This window comes from Chroicocephalus ridibundus, chromosome 5 (genome assembly GCF_963924245.1).
Source record: "Chroicocephalus ridibundus chromosome 5, bChrRid1.1, whole genome shotgun sequence".
Classification (NCBI taxonomy): Eukaryota; Metazoa; Chordata; class Aves; order Charadriiformes; family Laridae; genus Chroicocephalus; species Chroicocephalus ridibundus.
The window spans coordinates 24,413,209-24,435,826 of record NC_086288.1 but is presented as its reverse complement, the minus strand read 5'-3'; the positions used below and the strand labels follow the sequence as shown (position 1 = coordinate 24,435,826).

At 45.2% G+C, this 22,618-nt stretch overlaps 1 protein-coding gene across 3 annotated transcripts; it reads left to right on the top strand.

The window, feature by feature from the left end:
• Positions 1–2,786: 2,786 nt before the first annotated feature.
• LOC134516592 (UDP-glucuronosyltransferase 2A2-like) lies at positions 2,787–22,127 on the top strand. Of its 3 annotated transcripts, none has more exons than XM_063336943.1 (6): positions 2,787–3,522; positions 11,443–11,591; positions 16,589–16,720; positions 17,254–17,341; positions 18,095–18,314; positions 19,636–22,127. In XM_063336943.1, exons 1-6 carry the CDS (start codon positions 2,787–2,789, stop codon positions 19,910–19,912), a joined length of 1,602 nt encoding a protein of 533 aa, XP_063193013.1. In that variant the 3' UTR covers positions 19,913–22,127. The 3 variants fall into 3 exon arrangements, with proteins under 3 accessions (XP_063193013.1, XP_063193014.1, XP_063193012.1); XM_063336944.1 differs by lacking the exon at positions 2,787–3,522 and adding an exon at positions 4,184–5,984; XM_063336942.1 differs by lacking the exon at positions 2,787–3,522 and adding an exon at positions 8,189–9,444.
• The last annotated feature ends 491 nt before the right edge of the window (positions 22,128–22,618 follow it).

The following is a 22,618-nucleotide window of genomic DNA, read 5'->3' as shown; positions in this document are numbered from 1 at the left end:
TGCATAACTCACCTTTGCCTCAAAAAGCCTGTCGTTATTTAACAAGGCTGCAGGTTGCATCAGCATTTGCAGCACTTCTACTTAGTAACGCTAGATGTGTGAAAAACAGACACTTAACACCATCTACTTTCTTCAGCCCCACTTTTCTCTCATTTGCTGGATTTTGTCCTTCAGTCCTCTCAAAATACTTATCTTCTCTGCATTAAGAGTAATCTGAGTATCGTCTTTAAAACCTGGCGATGGAAACAAGGCAAATTTAACCCTCTGGTTCCCCTAGTAATAGCGCTCATTTGCTACGGAGGAATTAGAGGGGTTAGAAAGGAAACCCAGATTCCCATCTGCCCTAGCCTGCATGAACATGGCCTTTCAATAGCTGCTGGAAAAGCTTTAAGTTTCTTACAGAACTTTCCCAAATATGGTAAATGAGCCTGAAAAAAGATACTGTCCTGAATACAAAGGTATACAGAGCGATCGTAGTGAAATTCCTCGCTGTAAGGCCAAATTACTGTTGAAGCATGGCTGGCATAATTCTTCCTGAATTCCGAGGGTTTAGAAAAAGCCAGGTTGAATATTATGGAAAATATTTAAAAACCAAGGAGGTGCACCTTTAGATTCCTGTATTTTCAAGTCATTAAGAACTGGCCTAGATCTCCAGAATCAAGGGCCACACACGCAGCACAGGTAACATACCAACTTTTGAAAAACTCTGCAAAGAAACCACAACATTTTCTCTATGTTCCTGTGGACAGTTTATAAACAAGCCTATTACTTAACAAACAATTTTGTTCTGCCAGCTGGCACCCTGAAGGGAGTGAAAAATCTTTTTACCAGTCACACACCTTATTTCGGAGCTAGAGGACGCAAAGTCCTTCTGAGAATCTGGCTCTGTAATAACATTATAATATACCTTATCATGGGGAAGACCACCTCGACTGTTAAATTACTGGAGCATAACAAAGCAATGAATAATCCCAGAATACATGCCTTGTTATGATCACCCCATATTGTATTACTTCCTCCTTTTGAAAAGCCCCGTTCAGAGGGTAACTTATTTAAGGTCCTTCTGCCCGATACCAAACATTGCCAGAGCAGCCCGGGCGCGGAGGAGGTGAGCAGCAAGAAACGGAAGAAGAACGGTGCAGCAAATCGCAGCTCGCAACTCAGAGCACAATGCCTACGCACCCCGGAAGACTCTGCTAGGTAAGAGTTTTTTGCTGCATAGCGTTTGTTCCCCAAATTTTGTTGGATCAAGTGTATCATTCTATGCATGGGTTTTAGTTGTCATTTTGGCTCCTAGTTGTTAAGAGCTCCTTCCAGGACATAGCGCCTTACATTCAAGCACCAACTTTCCAAGCGCGAGCCGCCCTAGAAGATGTTGGTTTTGCTGTGAGAAGCACCTTTAGGGAACAGGAGGGCTCCAGACCCATGTTTAGACACCTGAACTGAGCCCACAACATGGCCAGGTTGGTGGTGATGTGTCCCAGACAGTAGCAACATGCTTCCTGCGTTGAGTTGTCTGGGAGCAGTTGGAAACCACCTGTCACATACCAGAACAAACTACATGTTATTATTGACATTACCATCACCCAAATGAAGGATTTGCTTCCTTCTCTCAGTGTGGGAAACATCAGCACTTCTAACATCGCACCCTGAAAAAGGATGCTGCTTCCAAGTCAGTTACTTAAATGTGCCCTGTGGCCTCTCCTTCCTTGGCCAGCCTCTGGCATCGCTAGTTCACGGGAGCCACACAAGTGATTTGTTTGAGTATCAGAGCTGGCATCCAGGGGGCTGGCTCACTTGCGATTTCTTCCTCTGTAAAGGTGCACCAACTTGAATTAACGAAATCTGGAGAGGCAGAGCAGCTCTCCGCAGGGGCTGGGGCACAACTATGCCAGTAACTCATAGATTTACCAGCAGGGACATGGCTATAGATCAGTTGAGGAGGCTTAAGGATGCCCACGGTATAATTTGCCACTGCTAGTCCCATCATAGGTGCCCCTCCGCCTTGTGTTGCCCTGGGCTTTTGCCCCAAGACTAGCAGTATCTTCAACCAGACACTCCCTGTAGTACTGCTGCCTGTTGCCTAAATAAGCCCCTGTGCTGCTTCTGGAAAGAAAGGTGGAGAAAGCTGGGAAACTCTCAGAATAAGAGAAATATATCTTTAAGTACAGGTAGGTTTGCTGCCATAAGTAATAGAAACATTACAGTATACAGATACTACAGCTGCTGCAATTGAAAACAGGCATTGTAAAATCAGGTGTGGTCATGCGTTCTCCAGCAAATCTCAGTATTTCTCCAGTGTTGGCAGCAGTGCCACTTGTTTGCTAATACTTATAGTAAATCTGCCAGCATTTACTGATATGGTTATTACACAGATAGAAGAGGCCCCTGTTATTTGCTTTTATTTCATGGTAAGGATTCCTCTGAAAAACTATAAAAGATATAAAAAAATAAAGGATTAAATTCTTCTTGTGCAAATGGATTAGCTTGAAGGCAGACCTTTGACAGCAGCAGGGATTGATGCCACCCTGCTAACCAGGGAAAGGAACTCCCTCAGGGGGGATCTAACAGGGTAGAAAGCACAAAGGGAAAAATGAATCACCAAACATCCTTTTCTGTCTTTTCAGACCTGAGACCAAATTTGGGTTTTAAAGGCCCCACCTGAGCAACAGCAAATTCTTGCTTTTGCTTGGAGTGCTAGTAAAGAGCCATCAAACACAACACAGAGGTGCAGCATTCCCAACTGGAAGAGAAAACTCCTAGACTATCTAGCCCCTAGCCCTGCCATGGCCACAAAAGCCACCATCTCTAAGAAATACCTCCAGCTGCTCCTTTTTCAGGTTGCTCTTCTAGGGCCTGTCTTCTGTGGGAACGTGTTGGTCTGGCCAACGGAAGGCAGCCACTGGCTGAACGTGCAGATAGTTATACAGGAGCTCATCCGCCGTGGGCACAGCGTCACCATCCTGGTATCCAACGCTTCCCTCTTCATTAAACCCAGGGCTGAGGCCACAGAGAAGTTTGAGGTCTATAATGTGCCCTTCAAGAAAGACACCATTGAGAACCTGATCGAGGATGTAGTGGCACTGTGGCTGAATAACAGGCCAACAACCTTAACCTTCTGGCAGTTTTACAAGGATCTGGGAAAACTGTCCAAAAACTGGCACCACATGAACAGACTAATGTGCAATGCAGTGCTAAGCAACCAAGAGCTGATGGCCCATCTGCAGGGGTCTAGTTATGACCTGCTGCTGTCAGACCCAGTGACCCTCTGTGGCGACCTCCTGGCTCTCAAGCTGGCCATCCCCTTCATCTACTCACTACGCTTCTCCCCAGCCTCCACTGTGGAGAGGCACTGCGGCAAGATCCCAGCCCCACCATCCTATGCACCCGCAGCCCTGTCTGAGCTCACCGACTGCATGTCCTTCAGCGAGAGAATAAAAAACATTGTGTCTTACCACCTGCAAGACTACGTTTTCCAGAGCTACTGGGGAGAATGGGATATCTACTATAGCAAGGTCTTAGGTAAGCCTCCTGCTACTTCATTTCTCATTACACAGCCTCCCACCTTATGACCTACAGAGGTAGGAACCTGGCAGGGTGGCAAAGTCAAGGTCTGAGAGAGGTCAGCAAGAAGTTTGTCATTATGCCCCTATGTGGAAAATGGAATGAGCCACCAGGGTCCGTCAGTTGCACCCACTCCCCTGCAGGGTGCTGTGCTGCTATGCCATTGCACTGAGATGGGGATTGGTGGTCATCCTGACTGGTGCGTTTTACTTCTGCCATTAATTATTTTTAACGTGGAGGTTGAAACAACTTCCACACCATATAGGGCCCTCAGCAAGGGAGCTCAGCTTACACATTGCCCCCTCCAATGACTGCTTGCGCAGAAAGCAGCCAGGGACAGAGCTGTTTTCCTAATCCTGAGTATCATACAAGGAGGGGGGAGCTGGTGAATTACGAGCCAACCCTGCCTCCCTCAGCAGCAATACTGAAATGCATTGTGGCTTTGTAATAGAGACTTCACTTATGTCACTGGTCACATAAAGCCAATCCTTTCTGCACAAAACAAGTTTTATTTAAAACACACCCTTGACCCACAAGCAAACGGTGAAAGCAACAAGTCTTCCTCTGCAGGCTTTTCTTCTGGACTGCTTTGAGTGAATATGTAGAAACATACATTTATTTAAGTATTAATCACACATGATCAACACGCTATTTTCACTAACCTCACATTGAGCTTGTGAAAAAGAGCACCTGCAAATCTCTCAGGGGTCAATTGCCTGCAAATACCTGCATGCTGCAGGACTCCACAAGTACACCAAACTGTTGTCTTATACACAGCAGGTGAGGTATCTCAGCTTGGCTTCTCACAACCAAACTGCTTCCATCGCCCTCATTTTCATCCTGGAAAGGATGCTCTAGGCAGCAGGGAAGTTGTAGCAAAAGTCTTGCACAACAACATTACCAAAACATTGCATAACAGAGCTGGGCAGAAGCCCAGTAAGGATGATTTTTAGCACAGTGAAGAGGACTTACATTATTTCTTAATTGCACATCAGAAGGGTGACCATAAATAAACCCGTTTAACAGACTTTCTGGTTCAACTTACAGTGCATAATTGGCACCTAGTGGCAGGCAGGACAGCCCACACCATCACTTACCAGTTCTGGCCTCCCGCGATGCGTGCTCTGGAAAAGGCAAGTTCACATGAGGATAGTCTTACTCTAATCCTGGAGTCACTTGCCCTGTAGTTACATCCGCTTTGAGACACAACTTTTTAGCTGCAGCCCTGGATCACCAACTTAAGTACACTGCAAATGGACGCTCAGGGGCTTTATAAAGCAAAAGGGTGACCATGCAGTGGGTGAACATCTTCTCTGCACACCCAGCTGTGCTTCAAAGAGCCAGAAGAATGAAAGTCACCTCTTCTACCAAACAAATAACATAGAGACTGTAGTTAGACAGGCAAGAGGGCCAGGATGACCAACAGGACACAATCCTCGCTGGACTGAGCCCCCCAGGACCGACAGCTCTCCCCACTGCTCCAGAGGAAGAGTATCTTCCAGCTTCAGCAAGCTATTTCCCACCAGATGGTGCCAGCTGGTCGCAGTCACATGCCATTATCCAGGACAGGATTTTGCACCAGCTAACTTGTCTCCCTGCCCTCTGAAGCAAACCAGTGTCACGCATGCCCAGCCCAGCCCAGCTCGGGAGCGCTGCAGCTCCTGGTGAAGGAGGGCCAGAGTGTCATTGCCACACAGGGCAGGCTATGGCTGGGAAGGAGGTGGCGGTGCTGTGGCTGTTGGCTGTGCTGGGCTGTGGGTCTGGGGGGAAGGTGTTGGTCTGGCCGGCTGACAACAGCCACTGGCTGAACATGAAGTACATACTCCAGGAGCTTGTGGTCCGGGGCCATGAGGTGACTGTGCTGCTGCCTTCGTGCTTCCTCATCCTTGACCCCACACAGCCTTCACCCTTCCAGTTCGAGGTCGTTGAGGTGCCGATCACCAAAACAGAGATGGCTACTATACTGGAAGAAGCTTTCTATTTTTGGTTTTACCAGGAGAGAGTGATACCTGTCTGGGAAAGTCTTTACAAGATAGCTCAACTGGTGCACAAGCTGGAAAATGTAACCAAAATCATTTGTGATGAAGTCCTGAAGAATGAGGCGCTGCTGGAGAGACTGAGAGCATCCAGCTTCGATGTCCTCTTGGCAGACCCACTGTCACCCAGTGGGGAGCTGTTTGCTGAGAAGCTGGGTATCCCCTTTGTGTACACCATCCGGTTCTCCATAGGCAATACCGTAGAGAGGCTCTGTGGGACACTCCCAGCACCTCCTTCCTACGTACCAGCCACTGTAAGCTGCCTAACAGATCGGATGACTTTCCTGGAAAGGCTAAAAAACATCCTCACCTACACTGTGCAGGACATCGTATACCATTACCTTTTCTGGGGAAGTTGGGATCAATACTACAGTGATGTTTTAGGTAAGGCTGCTCTTCTAGAAATTACATCTGCTATACACACACGAGAGCTTAGAGGTTAAGTCAGAAATTAGGAGCAAGACAGCCCTGAACTCACGCTCCTTCCTCCAAGTCAAGTCAAACAATCCAGGCGAGTACAAAGGTTACCTGTTAATCCCGACCTGCTACACTACTACAGCTAAGTCTGTACAGGTACTTCTAGGATAGCTAAAACAGTGCTAAAGCCACTGGGAACAGAGCTCATCAGTCACATTCATAAATGAATCATGACAAACACTAAGAACAGAAGACTAATACCATAAACCCACCAAACACTAGTGCTGAATTAGACCTTTTGAAGTAGAAGTAAAAAATGGTTTTGGTAAGCTATACAACAATACTATCTTTTTCCCCTAGTACCCTTCTTGCTTGCCAGCTTATCTCAAAATGACAGATAATGGCCTCCTCTGGTTTTGTAAAGATTTGGGAGAGCAGCTGAGCTCCAATTTGCAGTGATAAAGGGTTCTTTGCTTTTTTGAAAGTGTCTAAAAGAAATATGAGAAGATAGTTGTATTTATGTATAGGTTTTTCTCTTTTTTAAATAATAGTTGCATAATTATTTTCACATTTTTGCTCTAAGCAATTACTGTAATACTTAAAAGGAAACAGGGCAAAGACATCTATTGGTGGGCAGATAAAATGGATATTATTTCAATATAGGACTCTAAGTGTTTTTATTTATATTTCACTAGTAGGGTGTAATTGTGCTAAGAGAGCTAAGTTGTTAAGATGTCCTACTATTAGAGTACCTAGCTGTGTGTTTACTGGTGTTTCTTATCATGTTTGACAGAGTACAAAACCTTCTGCTGGCAGAAGCATGGTTTGCTGATATCCTGCTGTGTAAGCCTCAGAGCTGCTTGGATCTTGTCTTGTCTTTTCTATTGTTAAATGTGGGGTTTAGCACTTAAGGCTCCATGTGCAATACCTGTTTTGTTAGCTGTGTTAGCTTAGCTGTTCTCTGCCCTGACAGTGACACGCTTTGATCTGGAGTGTATCCAGCCCTGAAGGAGGCGTGAAAGGAAGGGGCAAGCATCTCTTAGAAATGGGGGAAATGTCCCAGCTCCTGCAGCGTATACATGCGTCTTCTCTTTCTCTTTGGAAAATCTTCCTCAGGGTTCTTATTAATCTAGCTGCTTTCCTAGAGCTACCTAAAGGCTTTTTCAAGTAATGAGGTTGAAGCATGATGAAAGACTGCTTGCTCCACTGTCAGTCTTGTGAGGGGAGCTCATGTGGTGGTGCTGAGCTCCTGGACTAGTGCTCAGGCTCTGTTTATGCTCAGTCTCAGCCTCATTCGCCCTCTGCTCAGGAGAGAGAAGCTGCCTGTTCTTTTCCCTCAAGACATCAGCAGCACCAAGCACCTCCACTACATCTGCAGGATACAGTCAAGAGGAGAAGTCAGGTCTCTTGTCTTGGCATTATCTGTCCTGGGCAATATGATACGGATACACTGATGTCAGTTTGCAGCATCTTCCCAAGAGAAGGCACAGAAGCAGCAAGGTGAGCAAAATCTGTGCTCCTCACCTCCTCCTGTTTCTCTCCTGGGCTGGCCTGATGCTGGAGTCATCTCTACCAGGACTGTGTCCTTCCAGCGGCAGTCCTGTGTGTCCACAGCATCTAGTTATAGAAAGGACAGAACAAGAGCACCCGGTGACCTAGTTGTGATTCACTGCAGGACATTTTGCACCAAGTAAAGAAGGAGATAAAAATTGTAACCAGCTTTACAGGTAGGTTGGTTCTTACAGTGCAAAGACACAAATTTAGGCTGTAGTCAAGTGATAGACAGGGTTCATCTTGTAGTTGTCAAAGAAGTCCCATGGGCTGCTCATATGCTTTCCCAAGCCTGAGCTCCTGCTTGGTACTGGAATGTGTACTTTCACCTTGAAGATCTGGTATCAGGGTATACTGATTTTGGCTGGAATAGAATGAATTTTCTTCATAGTAGAAATTTTCGTCATGGGGCTATATTTTGGATTTGTGCTCAAAACAGTGTTGATAACACGGGGATGCTTTAGTTATTACTGAGCAGTTTTTACACAGCATCAAGGCTTTTTTTGCTTCTCACACTGCTCCTCCCAGAGAGTAGGCTGGCGGTGCACAACTTGGGAGGGGACACAGGCGGGACAGCTGACCCCAGCTGACCAAAGGGATATCCCGTACCATGTGATGTGCTCAGCAAAAAAAGCTGAGGGGTATGGGGGGGTGGAGTTTGACAGGGCTGCCGTTGGTCAGGGAGGTGAGCAATTTCCTTTTCGCATCACTTGTTTTTCTTGGTTGTATTTTTGGTTTTTGCTTATTAAGCTGTCTCTATCTCAGCCCATGAGTTTTCTAACTTTTGCCCTTTTGATTCTTTTCCCCTCCCACTGTGGGGGAGTGGGAGGCTCTGTGTGCTTAGCTGCCTATCAAGATTGAACCACAGCACAGGGAAAGGGCTTCTGGTCCTCACATGCTGCAAAATGCACTTTGTGGTGAGCAGAAACAGGAGTTGCCATCATTTCAAGATCAGCTGTGGCTCTGCAGGAAACTGCAGGGCGGGATTTGCTGCTTGCCCTGCCCTCCCATGAGTGTGTTCTGGCATGCTCTCTTGCCAAGCTTGGCACCAAGTGGATCTCACTTTTATTGGTTGGCTCTAAAGTGTTTGCACACTGGAGCACTAAACTGTTTCCAGCTTGGTCAGACCAGAGTTGTACATGAACTGCTGAGATGATGAGGCCAAGGTTCCCCTGGCTGCTCTGGGCCTTTGCGTGCTGCTGGAGTGCTGGCTTTTGTGGGAAGGTGGTGGTCTGGCCCACCGATGCAAGTCACTGGATCAATTTGAAAGTGCTGCTGGAAGAGCTTGTTCTCCGGGGTCATGAAGTGACTGTGCTGGTGCCCTCAAGCAACCTGCTCATCAACTACCAAGACACCTCCTCCCCCTTCACCTTTGAGGTCCTGCAAGTCCCCTTTACCCAGAAGACCCTGGATGCTGTCATGGAGGACTTCCTCAATTTCTGGATGAATGAGATCTCTAATGCCTTCCCCTGGGAGATCATGTGGAGGATGAAAGAGGACATGGAAGTCTTTATCAAAATGTCAAAGCAGACCTGTGACACCTTGGTGATGAACCCTCAGCTGATAGCAAAGCTGCGGCAGGCCAAGTTTGATGTTCTGATCGCTGACCCCCTGTCTGCAGGTGGGGAGCTTGTAGCAGAAATCCTAGAGATCCCTTTTGTCTACAGCTTCCGCTTCTCTTTTGGGAATGTGGCAGAGCGGCTGTGCGGTGGACTCCCATCCCCACCTTCTTATGTGCCTGCTAGCACAATACAGCTGACAGACCAGATGTCCTTTGCGGAACGACTACAGAACTTCCTCTTTTACTTTTACATGGATTTATTTTTCTCCAAGTTTTGGCAAGACGAATTGGATGGGTACTACAGTAATGTCTTAGGTAAGGCAGCTGTTGAGTGGTTTCTCCTCTTGCATAGGTTGTACCTTTTGAATGTTTTGGGAGCTCAATGCTGTTGTCTCAAAATACTCTATCTCAATGGCCAGCAGAGATGGCACTCCCATTTTGGTCACATGAAGGCTGTGCTTTCCATTTTAGGTCTGGTCTAGTCTAACAGACACTAGTGCGGTTTTGTTCTAGTTCCTCTTGAGGACCTTTAGAGCACATAGTTCTAATTTTTGCCAGTGATGATACTGCTGGTGAGCTCTTGCAGTAAGCTGTATGCGCATTTTAGTGTTTTCAGAGGACAGTTGTCGCCACTTGATGACAGGCACTTCTACAATTAGGATGGTAGCAGATAAAAGCTGGAGGGCAAAATCATTCCTTAATTAAGTGTAAGGCACTGGAGACAGCTCCACTGACAACACAGGGATGGAGTTAAACCTGTTTTAACTGGGAACGCTGCCTGCTTCTGGACAACTGCAGAGCAAAAAAGCACTCCTCATTCATATTGCGTGCATCATCTGGAGGTATCATCTTGCAACCCTGTGTAGTACAGGATGCTAAGCGTGAGTGCATAGTGCATGTTCTCCAACAATAAATGCTAAGAACTGTCACCTTTCCCTTTCATACACCATTCAGAGTTTGAAATAGTCTCCTTAAACTCCATACGTATCTGAAATTTTTCTTCCAACCTAGTACAACTCAGGCTTGATTCAAAGTCTTTGGACTTTGAATCTTGTACAAAATATCTATGCTTAAGCAGATAATGAGTGAACAGCAAGCACAAGGACATCTATTCTGTTGTCCTCCAATCTCTTCCTGCATTTCCCAAAAACACCACTGTGCTCTGCAAACTAGTCCCTATTCCATGGATTGAATTATTTTTTTTAAATACTATGTAAGACTTAATTACACCTTTATATCCCTCTACTTGTAATGCAGGCTTAATTTTCACTCCAGTAACTTTGTAACTGACTTTACTTTTTACTTATTTTAGTAGAGAGTAATATTATTTAGTTATTATTTAGCAAAGAGTACTTATTAAGTAAACGTTGTTCTTTATTTAAAATAAAAAAAATTACTAGTGTAAATTGTAACGCTGATCAAGTAGTATAAGAAGATGCCCTACAAATAATTTTTATCTTGCTGCTTATTTTGCTTCGTTCCTGCTTGCATTCGGCAGGCTTTGGACAATGATTTACCAACACTGCTAACCCTTTTACTCCCCAGTTCCACTTTGTGTGGAAAATATTGCAGAGACAACTTGCAACATGTACCTGCGAATATATATTTTTCCAAATGGGAAGCTATAACACAGTTTTACCAATTGGATTATTTTCTGTAGATGGATTTCTAGAGACATTTAATTTTGCATAAAATGACATTCAGAGCATCTATGGATTTGGCCAAATTTTCCCATTATGTATCAAAAGGGGCTGACCCAGTCCCCAAAAGAACTAGGGATGGCTGTACCTGTCTGCTATTGTAGTCTGAGCAGCTACTGACTGAGTCACCACTTGAAAAATGCCACAGAACTTTGTTTAAAAAATTTCTTCCTCCCTGATTGGTGGTCATCACTTTGTGATTCATTTATTTTTTATTTAGAACTAAATTTTCCGTGATTGTTCTCTTCCCCAAAGTGCGTTTTTATTACAAGCACAGGTAATGAAGTCTTTCAGCGGTACAAGAATTGCACTTCTGTATCACAGAAACTAAGTGCTTCCCACTTAGTCTTGTACTGCTCTTAATTCACCCTGAAGGTTCAAAATTCTTTTAAAGATTGTATTACCTTGTTCATGGCAACGTGTCAAAGCCAAACACAGGACGGGGCAAGGAATAGGTCTGAATTTGTCCATATATTCATTTAATGCGTGATTTGCTAAACTATACTGACTGGGAGTGCCAAAAGACAAAGGTAAGTAAGTCTCCTATTTTGCAATCCAGAACAAACAAAACTGCTCCTGCGTATGCTGTAAACCCCTTGTACCTTGTCCATAGGAAGGCCCACAACCCTGTGTGAGACGATGGGGAAAGCAGAGATATGGTTAATCAGAACATACTGGGACTTTGAATTTCCACGCCCTTTCCTGCCCAACTTTGAGTTTGTTGGAGGACTTCATTGCCAGCCTGCAAAGCCACTATCAAAGGTATCCCAACTTTGTTCTGACGTTGGTTGGTTGAGTGCCCAGCAGAACAAAAGCCGTTTCTCTCCCTGATCAACCACGCAAGCCGTGTCCTGAGAAACCTCATTCTTAAAGAAGATGCTCTCCTGCCGGTGGGGAGCACAGAGATATTTAGCAATCTGCCCATATCATGCAAACTGAGGGCTGGGTTTAGAGCCTGCTGTCTTAGAAGATAGCTGAGTTCAGCAGGAGGGAATACAGCGTTTGTTTTAGGAAAAACAGGTGCTACCTTGGAGTAGTTAAGTGTAAGATTTAATTCTAAGGTACAGACTTGCTGCCCATGATACCATTGAAATACCTGATGCAAAAAGGCACTGTGACAGGACAAATTCTGTAGACAAAATGGAGTCACGAAAGAGATGAGTGATAAATGCTTTTTCCATTGTTGCCTAGTTTAAGACAACTTAAAGGAAGAAAAATACTCAGCATCTCCAGCCTAAGCTCTGCTGTGACTGGCAATGTTCAGGTGGAATTTGAAACTCCCAGATACCGATGATGGCAACACGACAAGCTCTGGTCTAGATTATCACTCCTGCAGGAGCCTTAGAGGAGGCAGGGTACTTTCAGTACAAGTTGTCCACTTGTTGCCTTTCCCCGCTCTGAGCTCCTGTGAAACCCGACACTCTTCAATACGTTCCACCACTTTCTCTTCATCCTTCCAAAATTTTTGGGCCCACTCCTTCCCAGCCTGGGAAGGGGCACAATCGTATTTTTGCAGCAGTTTATCCATGGCAATCCCGCCGGACTACGCCAAATTCTGTCGCGTGAAACGGGGCCAAGCGGTTTTGGCAGAAGATAAACCCCCTTGCGTTCTAACACTCCTCACCGAGGTGGGAGGCTAGGTGCGGCTAGGTTTAAATTCTGAGTGATGCCCAATTCTGCACTATCAGTCCAATCGCGTTTAATGTGTATTAAACTATTACGATTTGGATACACTAATAGTGGACTGCACCTTCAGTCTAGTCGTGCTCCTGAACTAGCACGGCCTCTCTCAAGTTTTGGTCGCGTTCAGTGAGAAAGCGAAACGGCTAGCTACTTAAACAGTGCAGTTTATTTAAACAACAGATATACAGGTTCTTTTGGATTGCCAGTCATAAATACACTGTCTGCAAAGCACGTGCAAATAAAGATATTGCTAAGTATACAAACGCGCGACAAAATTATAAACGATACAGCCTGGCTATAAATGTAGGGTAGAGATTCTCTAGAGAAATTCCTAAGTCCCCGAGAAAGCGCTCGGTGTAATCGAAGTCTTACCCAAAGGCGTCCCTATGGGGGGGAAGAGAGGCTCAGCCCGTCGACTGATCCCGGAAATCAGCGGTGGAATTCTTCGCGATGGTGTCTTCCCTGACATCCCCTCTCTCTTGGGCTATTTTTATATTATTTTTTTATCTTCAAAGTGGAGTTTGAGTGACTTTAGTCATACGTACTTTTATTATGATTAATGTATTCAAGGAGGAGTGTTCACACCTCGGGGGCGGACAGCCTCCGGGATGGAGGTGTGTTTTGGTACATTGTGGTGAGCAAAGTTCGCACAAAAGGACAGCATTTCATCAACATTTGATGAAATGTTGGCTCGGGTAGCGTGTAGGCCGCTTATCAGTTCCGTAGTACCATCTCGTCCCCATATCTGCTATTCGTCACAAGGGAAGGCCACGGAACAAGCGTGTTCCGTTCCATCCCTCGTGTAGTTTCGCAAACAACCTTGTACAGGGAATCACAGATGTTGCATTCTTCGTGTGCTAGCTGCGGCTGTATTCTACCTCAGAAGCCTCTCGATTTTATGACTTTCCTTAATGTGTGAACAATGCTGTATTTTTGTATTCTTGGCCAATTTAGTAATTATTCCACACCACTAAAAGAAACCTTCTAACTCATCACACTCCCCTGTAGCAGGGGTTGAGTTGGGGCAAATGGATAACCATTCTCTTTTGGGTACTATTGCTCCATTTCACATGTCACTAACTAAAAAAAGGAACAGGAAGACCTATTGGTCTCATTTGTAGAAAATGTGTTTAGCAACATGTGCTATATTGCAAGAAATAGAGAACTGTCTGACTGAAGTGACAGCAGCGACTTGAGCAATCTCTGATCAGGATGCTGAAAAACACTAATCAGTTTTCAGCACACTCCCTTCCTACAGAGCTATGAAATGCAACGTAGTTGTTCCATGAAAATCCAGAACCTTGACTGACTACGCTAGGGAGGGTGGCACAGGGTATGGCCCTCTCACACCAGTGCCAGCTTCCATTCCTGCTGCTTGTGCTCTGTCAGAAATGTGTCCTGAAAATGCTTGAGTTGCTTTCAAAAAGACAAAGCTTCTGTCACCTGTCTCAACTTGTTCTGCTCCTTCTTGATAAGAAACTCTGTTTTGCACAGGGCCAGGTCTATCTTTGTAATGCCCTTCTGTCAGCAGAGGTGCTCATACACCATGATATCTCCTTGATAAGCTTAAAAGGTTATGCTCTGTTCACAGAAATCACAGAGTCATAGAATGGTTTAGGTTGGAAGGGACCTTAAAGATCATCTAGTTCCAACCCCCCTGCCACAGGCAGGGACATCACCCACGAGACCAGGTTGCTCAAACATGGTCTTGAACACTTCCAGGGATGGGGCATCCACAACTTCTCTGGGCAACCTGTTCCAGTGTCTCACCACCCTCACAGCAAAGAATTTCTTCCTAATATCTAATCTAAATCTACTCTTTTTCAGTTTAAAACCATTACCCCTTGTCCCATCACTACATTCCCTGACAAAGAGTCCCTCCTCATCTTCCCTGTAAGGCCCCCTTGAAGTACTGGAAGGCCACAATAAGGTCTCCCTGGAGCCTTCTCTTCTCCAGGCTGAACTCTCTCAGCCTGTCTTCATAGGAGAGGTGCTCCAGCCCTCTGATTATCTTCATGGCCCCCCTCTGGACCTGCTGCAACAGGTCCTTGTCCTTCTTATGTTGGTGGCCCTAAAGCTGGACCCAGTACTCCAGGTAGGGTCTCACCAGAGTAGAGCAGAGGGGCAGAATCACCTCCCTCGACCTGCTGGCCACGCTTCTTTTGATGCAGCCCAGGATGCGGTTGGCTTTCTGGGCTGCAAGCACACATTGACGGCTCATGTTGAACTTCTCATCATTCACCGACGCACCCAAGTCCTTCCCCTCAGGGCTGCTCTCAATCCATTCTCTGCCCAGCCTATATTTGTGCTTGGAATTGCCCCAACCCACGTGCAGGACCTTGCACTTGGCCATGTTGAACTTCATGAAGTTTGCACCCGCTCACCACTCAAGCCCATCAAGGTTCCTCTGGATGGCATCTCTCCCCTCCAGCATGTCAACTGCACCACACAGCTTGGTATCACCAGCAACCTTGCCGAGGGTGCACTCAATCCCACTGTTGATGTCACCGACAAAGATGTTAAACAGCACCGGTCACACTACTGACCCCTGAGAAATGCCATTTGTCACTGGTCGCCACTTGGACACCGAGACGTTGACTGCAACTCTGGGCGTGGCCATCCAGCCAATTCCTTGTCCACTGAACGGTTCATCCATGAAATCCATGTATCTCCAATTTTGAGACCAGAATGTTGTGTGGGACAGTGTCAAATGCTTTGCACGAGTCCAGGTAGATATGTCAGTTGCTCTTCCCTTATCCACCAATGCTGTAACGCCGCTGTAGAAGAACACCAAATTTTTCAGACATTATTTGCCCTTAGTAAAGCCATGTTGGCTGTCACTAATCACCTCATTTTCCATGTGACTTAGCAGTTTCCAGGAGGATCTGCTGCATGATCTTGCCAGGCACAGAGGTGCAACTGACCAGCCTGTAGTTCCCTGGGACTTCCCTGGGCCCACATTTTCCCTAGTCTTCCTTTTGTCACCAACATACCTACAGAAGCTTATCTTGTCGCCCTTGATGCCACTGGCCAGATTTAATTCTATCAGGGCTTTAGTTTTCCTAACCTGATCCCTGGCTGCTCAGACAGTTTCTCTGTATTCCTCCCAGGCTGCCTGTCCTTGCTCCTACCCTCTGTAGGCTTACTTTTTCTGTTTGAGTTTGCCCAGGAGCTCCTTGTTCATCCATGCAGGCCTCCTGGCATTTTTGCCCGATCTCCTCTTTGTTGGGATGCATCGCTCCTGAGCTTGGAGGAGGTAATTCTTGAATTGAGCTTTCCTGGACCCCTCTCCCCTCCAGGGCTTTATCCTACAGTATTCTACCAAGCAGATCCCTGAAAAGGCCAAAGTCTGCTCTCCTGAAGTCCAGTGTAGTGAGTTTGCTGTATGCCCTCCCTGCTGCCCTAAGGATCATGAACTCTACCATTTCATGGTCACTGCAGCCAAGGCTGCCCTTGAGCTCCACATTCCCTACCAGCCTTTCCTTGTTGGTGTGAGCAAGGCCCAGCATAGCACCTTGCCTTATTGGCTCTTCTATCACTTGGAGAAGGAAGATATCATCAATGCATTCCAGGAATCTCCTGGATTGCTTATGCCCTGCTATGTTGTCCCTCCAACAGATATCGGGGTGGCTGAAGTCCTCTATGAGGACTAGAGCTTGAAAACATGAGGCTGCTCCTATCTGTCTAGAGAGGGCCTCGTCCACTTGGTCTTCCTGGTCAGGTGGCCTGTAGCAGGCCCCTACTGTAATGTCGCCTGTCCCTGTCCTCCCTTTAATCCTGACCCATAAGCTCTCAGTCGGCTCCTCATCCATCCCCAGGCAGAGCTCCAAGCATGCACTCCAGCTGGTCATTGACATGGAGGGTGACACCCCCTCCACTTCTCCCCTGCCTGTCCTTCCTGAAAAGCCTGTGTCCTTCCATTCCAACACACCAGTCATAGGAGCCATCCCACTGCGTCTCCATGATGCCAATAAGATCATAGCCCTGCAGGCATGCTCATGTCTCTAGCTCCTCCTGTTTATTCTGTGTAATCTGCGGAGCATAACTACTCTTAGTATGTTTCCTGTCTCTCCTAGGAAATGGAAGAATTTGTTCAAAGCTCAGGGGAACATGGCATCGTGGTATTCTCTCTCGGGTCAATGGTCTACAACCTAACTGATGAAAAAAGTAATTTGATTGCCAGAGCCCTCAGCCAGCTTCCACAAAAGGTGAATTTCCTTTTGAGTCTAAAACGACTTGCCTTGTTTTTTGTCACTCCTGTTGCCCTCAGCAAGCCTTTTACATTTGGATTGGCCTGGTTTTTATCTGCATCTCTGCTGGATGCGCCACAGCTGGGAAGCAGCTCACAGCTCTGCAGAGAGACAGACTGATGGGTCACCTCATGCGGAGTTCTGGCATTTCCCCTTCTCTGAATCAAATGCCGTGGAGGTGTATCCATAGGCCAAAATATAAAAATCACTCTGATATTTTTATAATAAGCACGTAATAACTGATAACTAAAAGAGCTAAACTGGAGACAAAGCTATTTGATTTACTGTGAAAAGGTACACATGCATACCTAAAAAGGGGTGCACACGCCCCCACTCCCAGCCAACTTCCTCCTTAGTTTAATTGCTGAGCGTGATGTCATACAGTATAGAATATCCATACCTTTGGTAGGAATGAAGCCCTACATTACATGCAATAATACAGAAGAACATGTCACATGCACTATGTTTATCTTATTCTTCCTTTGTTCAAGGTCATCTGGCGGTACAAAGGAACAAAACCAGAAACTCTGGGCTCCAACACCAGAATTTATGACTGGATACCCCAGAATGACCTACTTGGTGAGACTGATTCTGTCTGGGATGCATTATGCCCTTGGAAAAACTGTTTCCTTCTTTGTTTTTCCACTATAATGGCTTATTCAGGCAAAAGAACCACATAATACTTGTGGCTACAATTAGTTTCACAGCTTAAGCAGCAGAGGTTTGCTCTTGGAGCCTTAATTTCCTGGCCTGCTTTTTACTTTAAGGTGAGTGGCTGTAGAAGAACCATGGAAGATACAGCCAGGCTCTGAAGGGAGTAAGGAGCAGCGGCTCAAGAAGGCAGCAACTTGAGCTTAGCTAGAAAGATAAATCTCTAGAGCAAATGCCTCTGTCTTACAGAACTTGGTGGCAATTGTCTGTCAGGGCTAAGAACCACCAGTAGGCAGGAGTAAATATCAACGTAGACATGTACTCTGGAGCTGGATTTGTCCTCTGCAGTTAACATCCAGGGCTCACCCTTCAAAATGATTGACCTAAGCAAGGCTGCAGCAGGGGGCAGCTGTGAATCTGATACCATGTAAAAACTAGAACTGCGCAACAGCAGAAAGGCTGAAGTAACACGAGGCAGTCTGGAGGAATATGCCAATTCACACATTGCATTAAAATGAGTATGAATGTGTGAAAGCTAAGCGTGCAATCTCTGATGCTGATCCAGAGGGCTGGACCGTTCTCTAGCAGTGCATTTGCCTGGGTAGTTTGCAGTGAAGTTTGTCCCAGTGAACGCAGTTTGCCACAGCTGCTGTTACACATGCCTCTCCTTCCCCCTTCCAGGCCACCCCTTGACGAAGGCCTTTATCACTCATGGTGGCACCAATGGGATCTATGAAGCTATCTACCATGGGATCCCGATGGTTGGGATTCCCCTGTTTGCTGACCAGTATGACAACATTGCTCATATGAGGGCGAAGGGAGCTGCAGTTCAGCTGGACTTCAGCACACTGAAGACGCAGGACCTAGTTGATGCACTGAATACAGTCATTAACAATTCCACGTAAGTTTTATTCTTGCCTTACAGTAGGATGAGGTTATTAAAATCTTTGGCTGCTGATATGAGAAATTCTGCTGTTTCTTCCGGGAACCAAAAATACAGAGTAGCTGGAGTTCGGGTTTCAGATGAAAACTATCATTTCTGAGAATCAGCATTTCTCAGAACGGAGAGACGAGTAATCTGATTTTCCTTATACCACACTTTATGATTCCTTTGAGAAAAATAGTTCTTGGAAAGCTCAGTGCAGCACCCGAGACAGTTTTCTGCTCTCTCTCTCTCTTCCTTGTTCTCTGCAAGTATAAATCCTCTGGAGGCTCTGGATGACAATTCTAGTTGTATTATCTCTACTCTGTCCATAGCCACAACAACTCTTTCTTCTACCCCGAGTTACCAATATCCTTAGGCTACCGTACCTATCAGTCAGGAATCAGAGGGTAAGTAAGCCTGGTAGCTGGGATCACTTGGTAAGGATAAGGCCATTGACAAAGGCCTTGGAAAAAAGGCAGGTACCCCTCCAAGGAAGAACTTGCAAATTGCAGCAAACTGATGGAAACAATCCAGAGTCTGAGGGAATTAGCCATGGTAGAGGTGATCTATAACAACCTGGATGATGACCAGGCACCCAAAGACCCGGATGAAATCTGGTGCATGCAGCCCCCTTGTCAACCTCCTCCTTAGTTTTATTGCTGAGCATGACATCACATAGAATCATAGAATAGTTCAGGTTGGAAGGCACCTTAAAGATCATCTAGTTCCAACCCCCCTGCCATGGTATGGAATATCCCTTTGGTCAGTTGGGGTCAGTTGTCCATTCTGAGTCCCCTCCCAACTTCTCGGGTACCCCCAGGCTACCCACTGGCAGGGCAGTGTAAAAAGCAGAAAAGGCCTTGACACTGTGCAAGCACTGCTCAGCTATAAGGAAAACATCCCTGTGTTATCAACTCTGTTTCCAGCACAAATCCAAAACACAGCCCCATACCAGCTACTGTGAAGAAAATTAACTCTATCCCAGCCAGAACCAGCACACTGTATTATACCGGAACAGAAAATGCTGCAAATGTTTCCATGTTGCTTTTTTTTAAAGGAGTAACTGGAATAATTTTGAATAACTTTTCTTTGCAAAATACTGGCTTTCTCTTTTACTGTTTGTAACCCAATTTTATGCAGATAGGGGTCAAATGGGCCAACTGTTTCAAATATATTTAAATAACATTGATGAAAGTAAAAGCAAGGCTGTCTACCTTCCTCAAGAGGACTTCCAGGTGTTGAACAGGTTGTTTCAAGCATCAGTGACAAATCTTGGGTTTCTTCTTTTTTTCCGCAGCTATAAGGAAAATGCTCTAAGGTTATCAAAGATACACCATGACCAGCCAGTTAAGCCTCTGGACAGAGCTGTCTTCTGGATTGAATTTGTCATGCGTCACAAAGGAGCAAAGCACTTGAGACCAGCTGCTCACCATCTCACCTGGTACCAGTACCACTGCCTGGATGTTCTGGCATTCTTGTTCACCTGTGCAGCCACTGCTATCTTCATTCTTGTCAAGTGCTGCTTATTTTGCTGTAGGAGATGTGGCAGGATTGCGAAGAGGAAGAAAGAATAGACATCCTGTTCCCACCAGCACTTTTTCTTCTCCTAGGCTGATTCAGCAAGGCATTTATGCACGTTCTTTGGTGAATAAAATTATTAGGTTGCGCTTTAAGCTGGACATATCATGAAACACCCTGTTGAACTGGATCATGCTAAAAAGCTGTTGTGGGCAGAGCTGCTTGCTTAGCCAGCAAATTCCTTCTGGCCTAAATAAGATTGAATTATAGTTGCTTTATCCCTTGGGACCCTGTTAGCTGATCACACACAGCCCCTAGAACGGTAATTCCTGCTCTAACTTTTCAAATTCGTTTTAGTATATTTCATAAATCCAGCCTTCCCATTTGTGGTACTCTGGGTCTCTCAATCTGCAACTAGTCTCTTTACCTTAACTGCGTCCTTTTCTGTAATGTCACCCAGGCTTGACCATTCACAACCAAAATGTCTCTCCTGTCAGAACAGCTCTCTCTAGATTGCAAAGTGAAGCTAAGATCATAAGCTCCTAAAAAGCACTCATCTGAATGGCCAAGATCGTGAAAAACTGGGAGCTGCAAGTGGCTGTATCATCACATTCTCACAAATGCACTAATTACTTGGGGGCTGACGGGAAACCAGACCCTAAAAACAGCAGAGAAATTACTTTTTTGAGAACCACTTCTCTTTTCCATTCAGTGGAGTCCTGCTCCATAGGTCATCATTCTAACTGCAACACTACAGGGGTGTGAAAACCACCTCTGTCAGTAACTTGCCCATCTTAACCCCCAAATGCCTCTGAGCCATGCTAACTAGTAAACGCAAAAAAACCTCTAGAGATGGAACTTGCAAAGTACTATTACATGTGAGATCAATGCAATAGTCACTTGCCTTGCCTGAAAGTTGTGAGGGGAAATAATGCTGTTCTTGGCTCAGATAAGAAGGGTAGTAAATGCAGCACTCCTGAAACTGTTCCAGGTGCATTTACTGATGAAAGCCTAATAAAATGCCAGTTCAGACCTCATGCTCTAGGTAAGGTAATTCCACTGCTGTGCCAGCTTACTCAAGAAAAAACCTGCCATAATTTTAACTGATATTTGCTGTATCTTGGATGCTGCAGAATTGTTTTCAAACAGAACAGGCTGAGAAAATATATTCGTTTACATAATAAAATTCCCTACCCTACATTAACTTTTTTATTAGCATTGTCAAGAGTTTCAACATCTGCTTAAATCTCTTCATACTACAACATTTACAAAAGCTCATGTAAGTTGCTTCCAAACTAAAGAGGGTTAGAACAAGACTAGTGGTTCTCACGGTAACTTTTGGTACACTCGTTCTGTGGTCATGATGGGATCCTATGCAGGCATATGCATATGGAAATATACACGGTGAACAGAAAGTGGAACAGCACGACATTCAGGCCGCAGATCTGAAAGGTTTTGCTGTAACCATTTGTAGAACTCGTTCCCTAGGCACAGCTCCATGAAGCTTGATCACTAGCAGTCCCCATCATCCAGCTTCTGCAAGCAGAAGGTTTGCTGAGATGTCAAGTTGGTCTGCCAGAAGGCCAGTAAGCCTCCTAGCATACTGCATAGACACTGGTCAGACAGGGCTAACAAAAGACACAGGAAACAAGATAGCTGGGAAAAGTTGGACAGAGAAAGTGCTCTGCAGTCACTTTAAGGAGTTGCTTTTTTTCCTAACTTACTCAGAGAAGTCTGGCTTACCTAGTATTGAATTTAAAAAGTAAAAAAGAAAACCAACCAAAACCCCCTCTTCTTTCTAGAATCTGTACATAAAGCAGAGAAAGGTAACAAAGAATGAAGGTGGTCTATGATGCATTTCTCCAATTAGACCCAGTATGTGTACCAAATTTGACAGGCTGATCTAATCCTACTGCTAATAGGCATACTGCTCAGTGCATGGTAAACTGTTTTGAGGAATGCAAACATAAGTTCAACTTCTTGTAGTGTTTAAAAAAATCCCAACGTGCTTGCAGGAAGTAAAACATTTTGCTTAGCACCTGTAGATGTTTACTATAGTTTTGTAGACTGAAATATACAGAGCCCAAATTATTGTCTGATCTAAAAATCATGCGTTTCCACAACTGCCACACCGTGGCCAATCCTATATTGCAGTTCATAAAAACAGCTACAGCACTCGGCACTGGTGAGTTGGTGGTCTTTACAGCACATGCCACAATCTGGCTTTGTTACATAGAAGACACTGAAGAAAGGTTATGAAGAAGTCCACTGAGGCACTCATACAAGTTTTGAGAACTAGGAAGTTGCCGGAGAAAATTAACAACTTCCACTACAAGTTTTACTTGTCTTTTTTCACAGTTTTACCACTGGCATTTAGATTCAATTTTTTCTTATTTAATAGAAATAACAATTGATGCAGTAATCTCTACAAAGACGACATGGGGAGAGTCTGGATCTTGCAGGACTAACACACTCCCAGGAAACAGGTATGATTATGGCTGAGGACAGCCTATCAATAGATCAAAGATCATTTGATTAAGTTGAAGATGTAGGGCCTTAATAAGTCTGATTAGCTCCAAGAGCGGTAAGTTGACTACTTCACTGTGGAAAGAGAAAAGCCATTACCTTTTATTTCAGCAGTCCTTTTCCTAAATTCAGGCTTTGCATCAATTTCATCTATCACAAGAAACTTTAAACTATTTTTGAACACAAATAATTTCCTAGAACTGCCAGAATCTATCAAAGCTGGCAAGCTCAGAAGA

What these genes read in the sequence shown, in the direction of transcription:
- LOC134516592 (XM_063336944.1), top strand. Translation starts at nt 5,189, where the DNA reads ATGCCCAGCCCAGCCCAGCTCGGGAGCGCTGCAGCTCCTGGTGAAGGA. An exon ending in ACCCCAGAATGACCTACTTG is followed by an intron (nt 17,342 to 18,094) that starts GTGAGACTGATT and finishes TCCCCCTTCCAG; the next exon opens with GCCACCCCTTGACGAAGGCC. An exon ending in ACAGTCATTAACAATTCCAC is followed by an intron (nt 18,315 to 19,635) that starts GTAAGTTTTATT and finishes TTTTTTCCGCAG; the next exon opens with CTATAAGGAAAATGCTCTAA.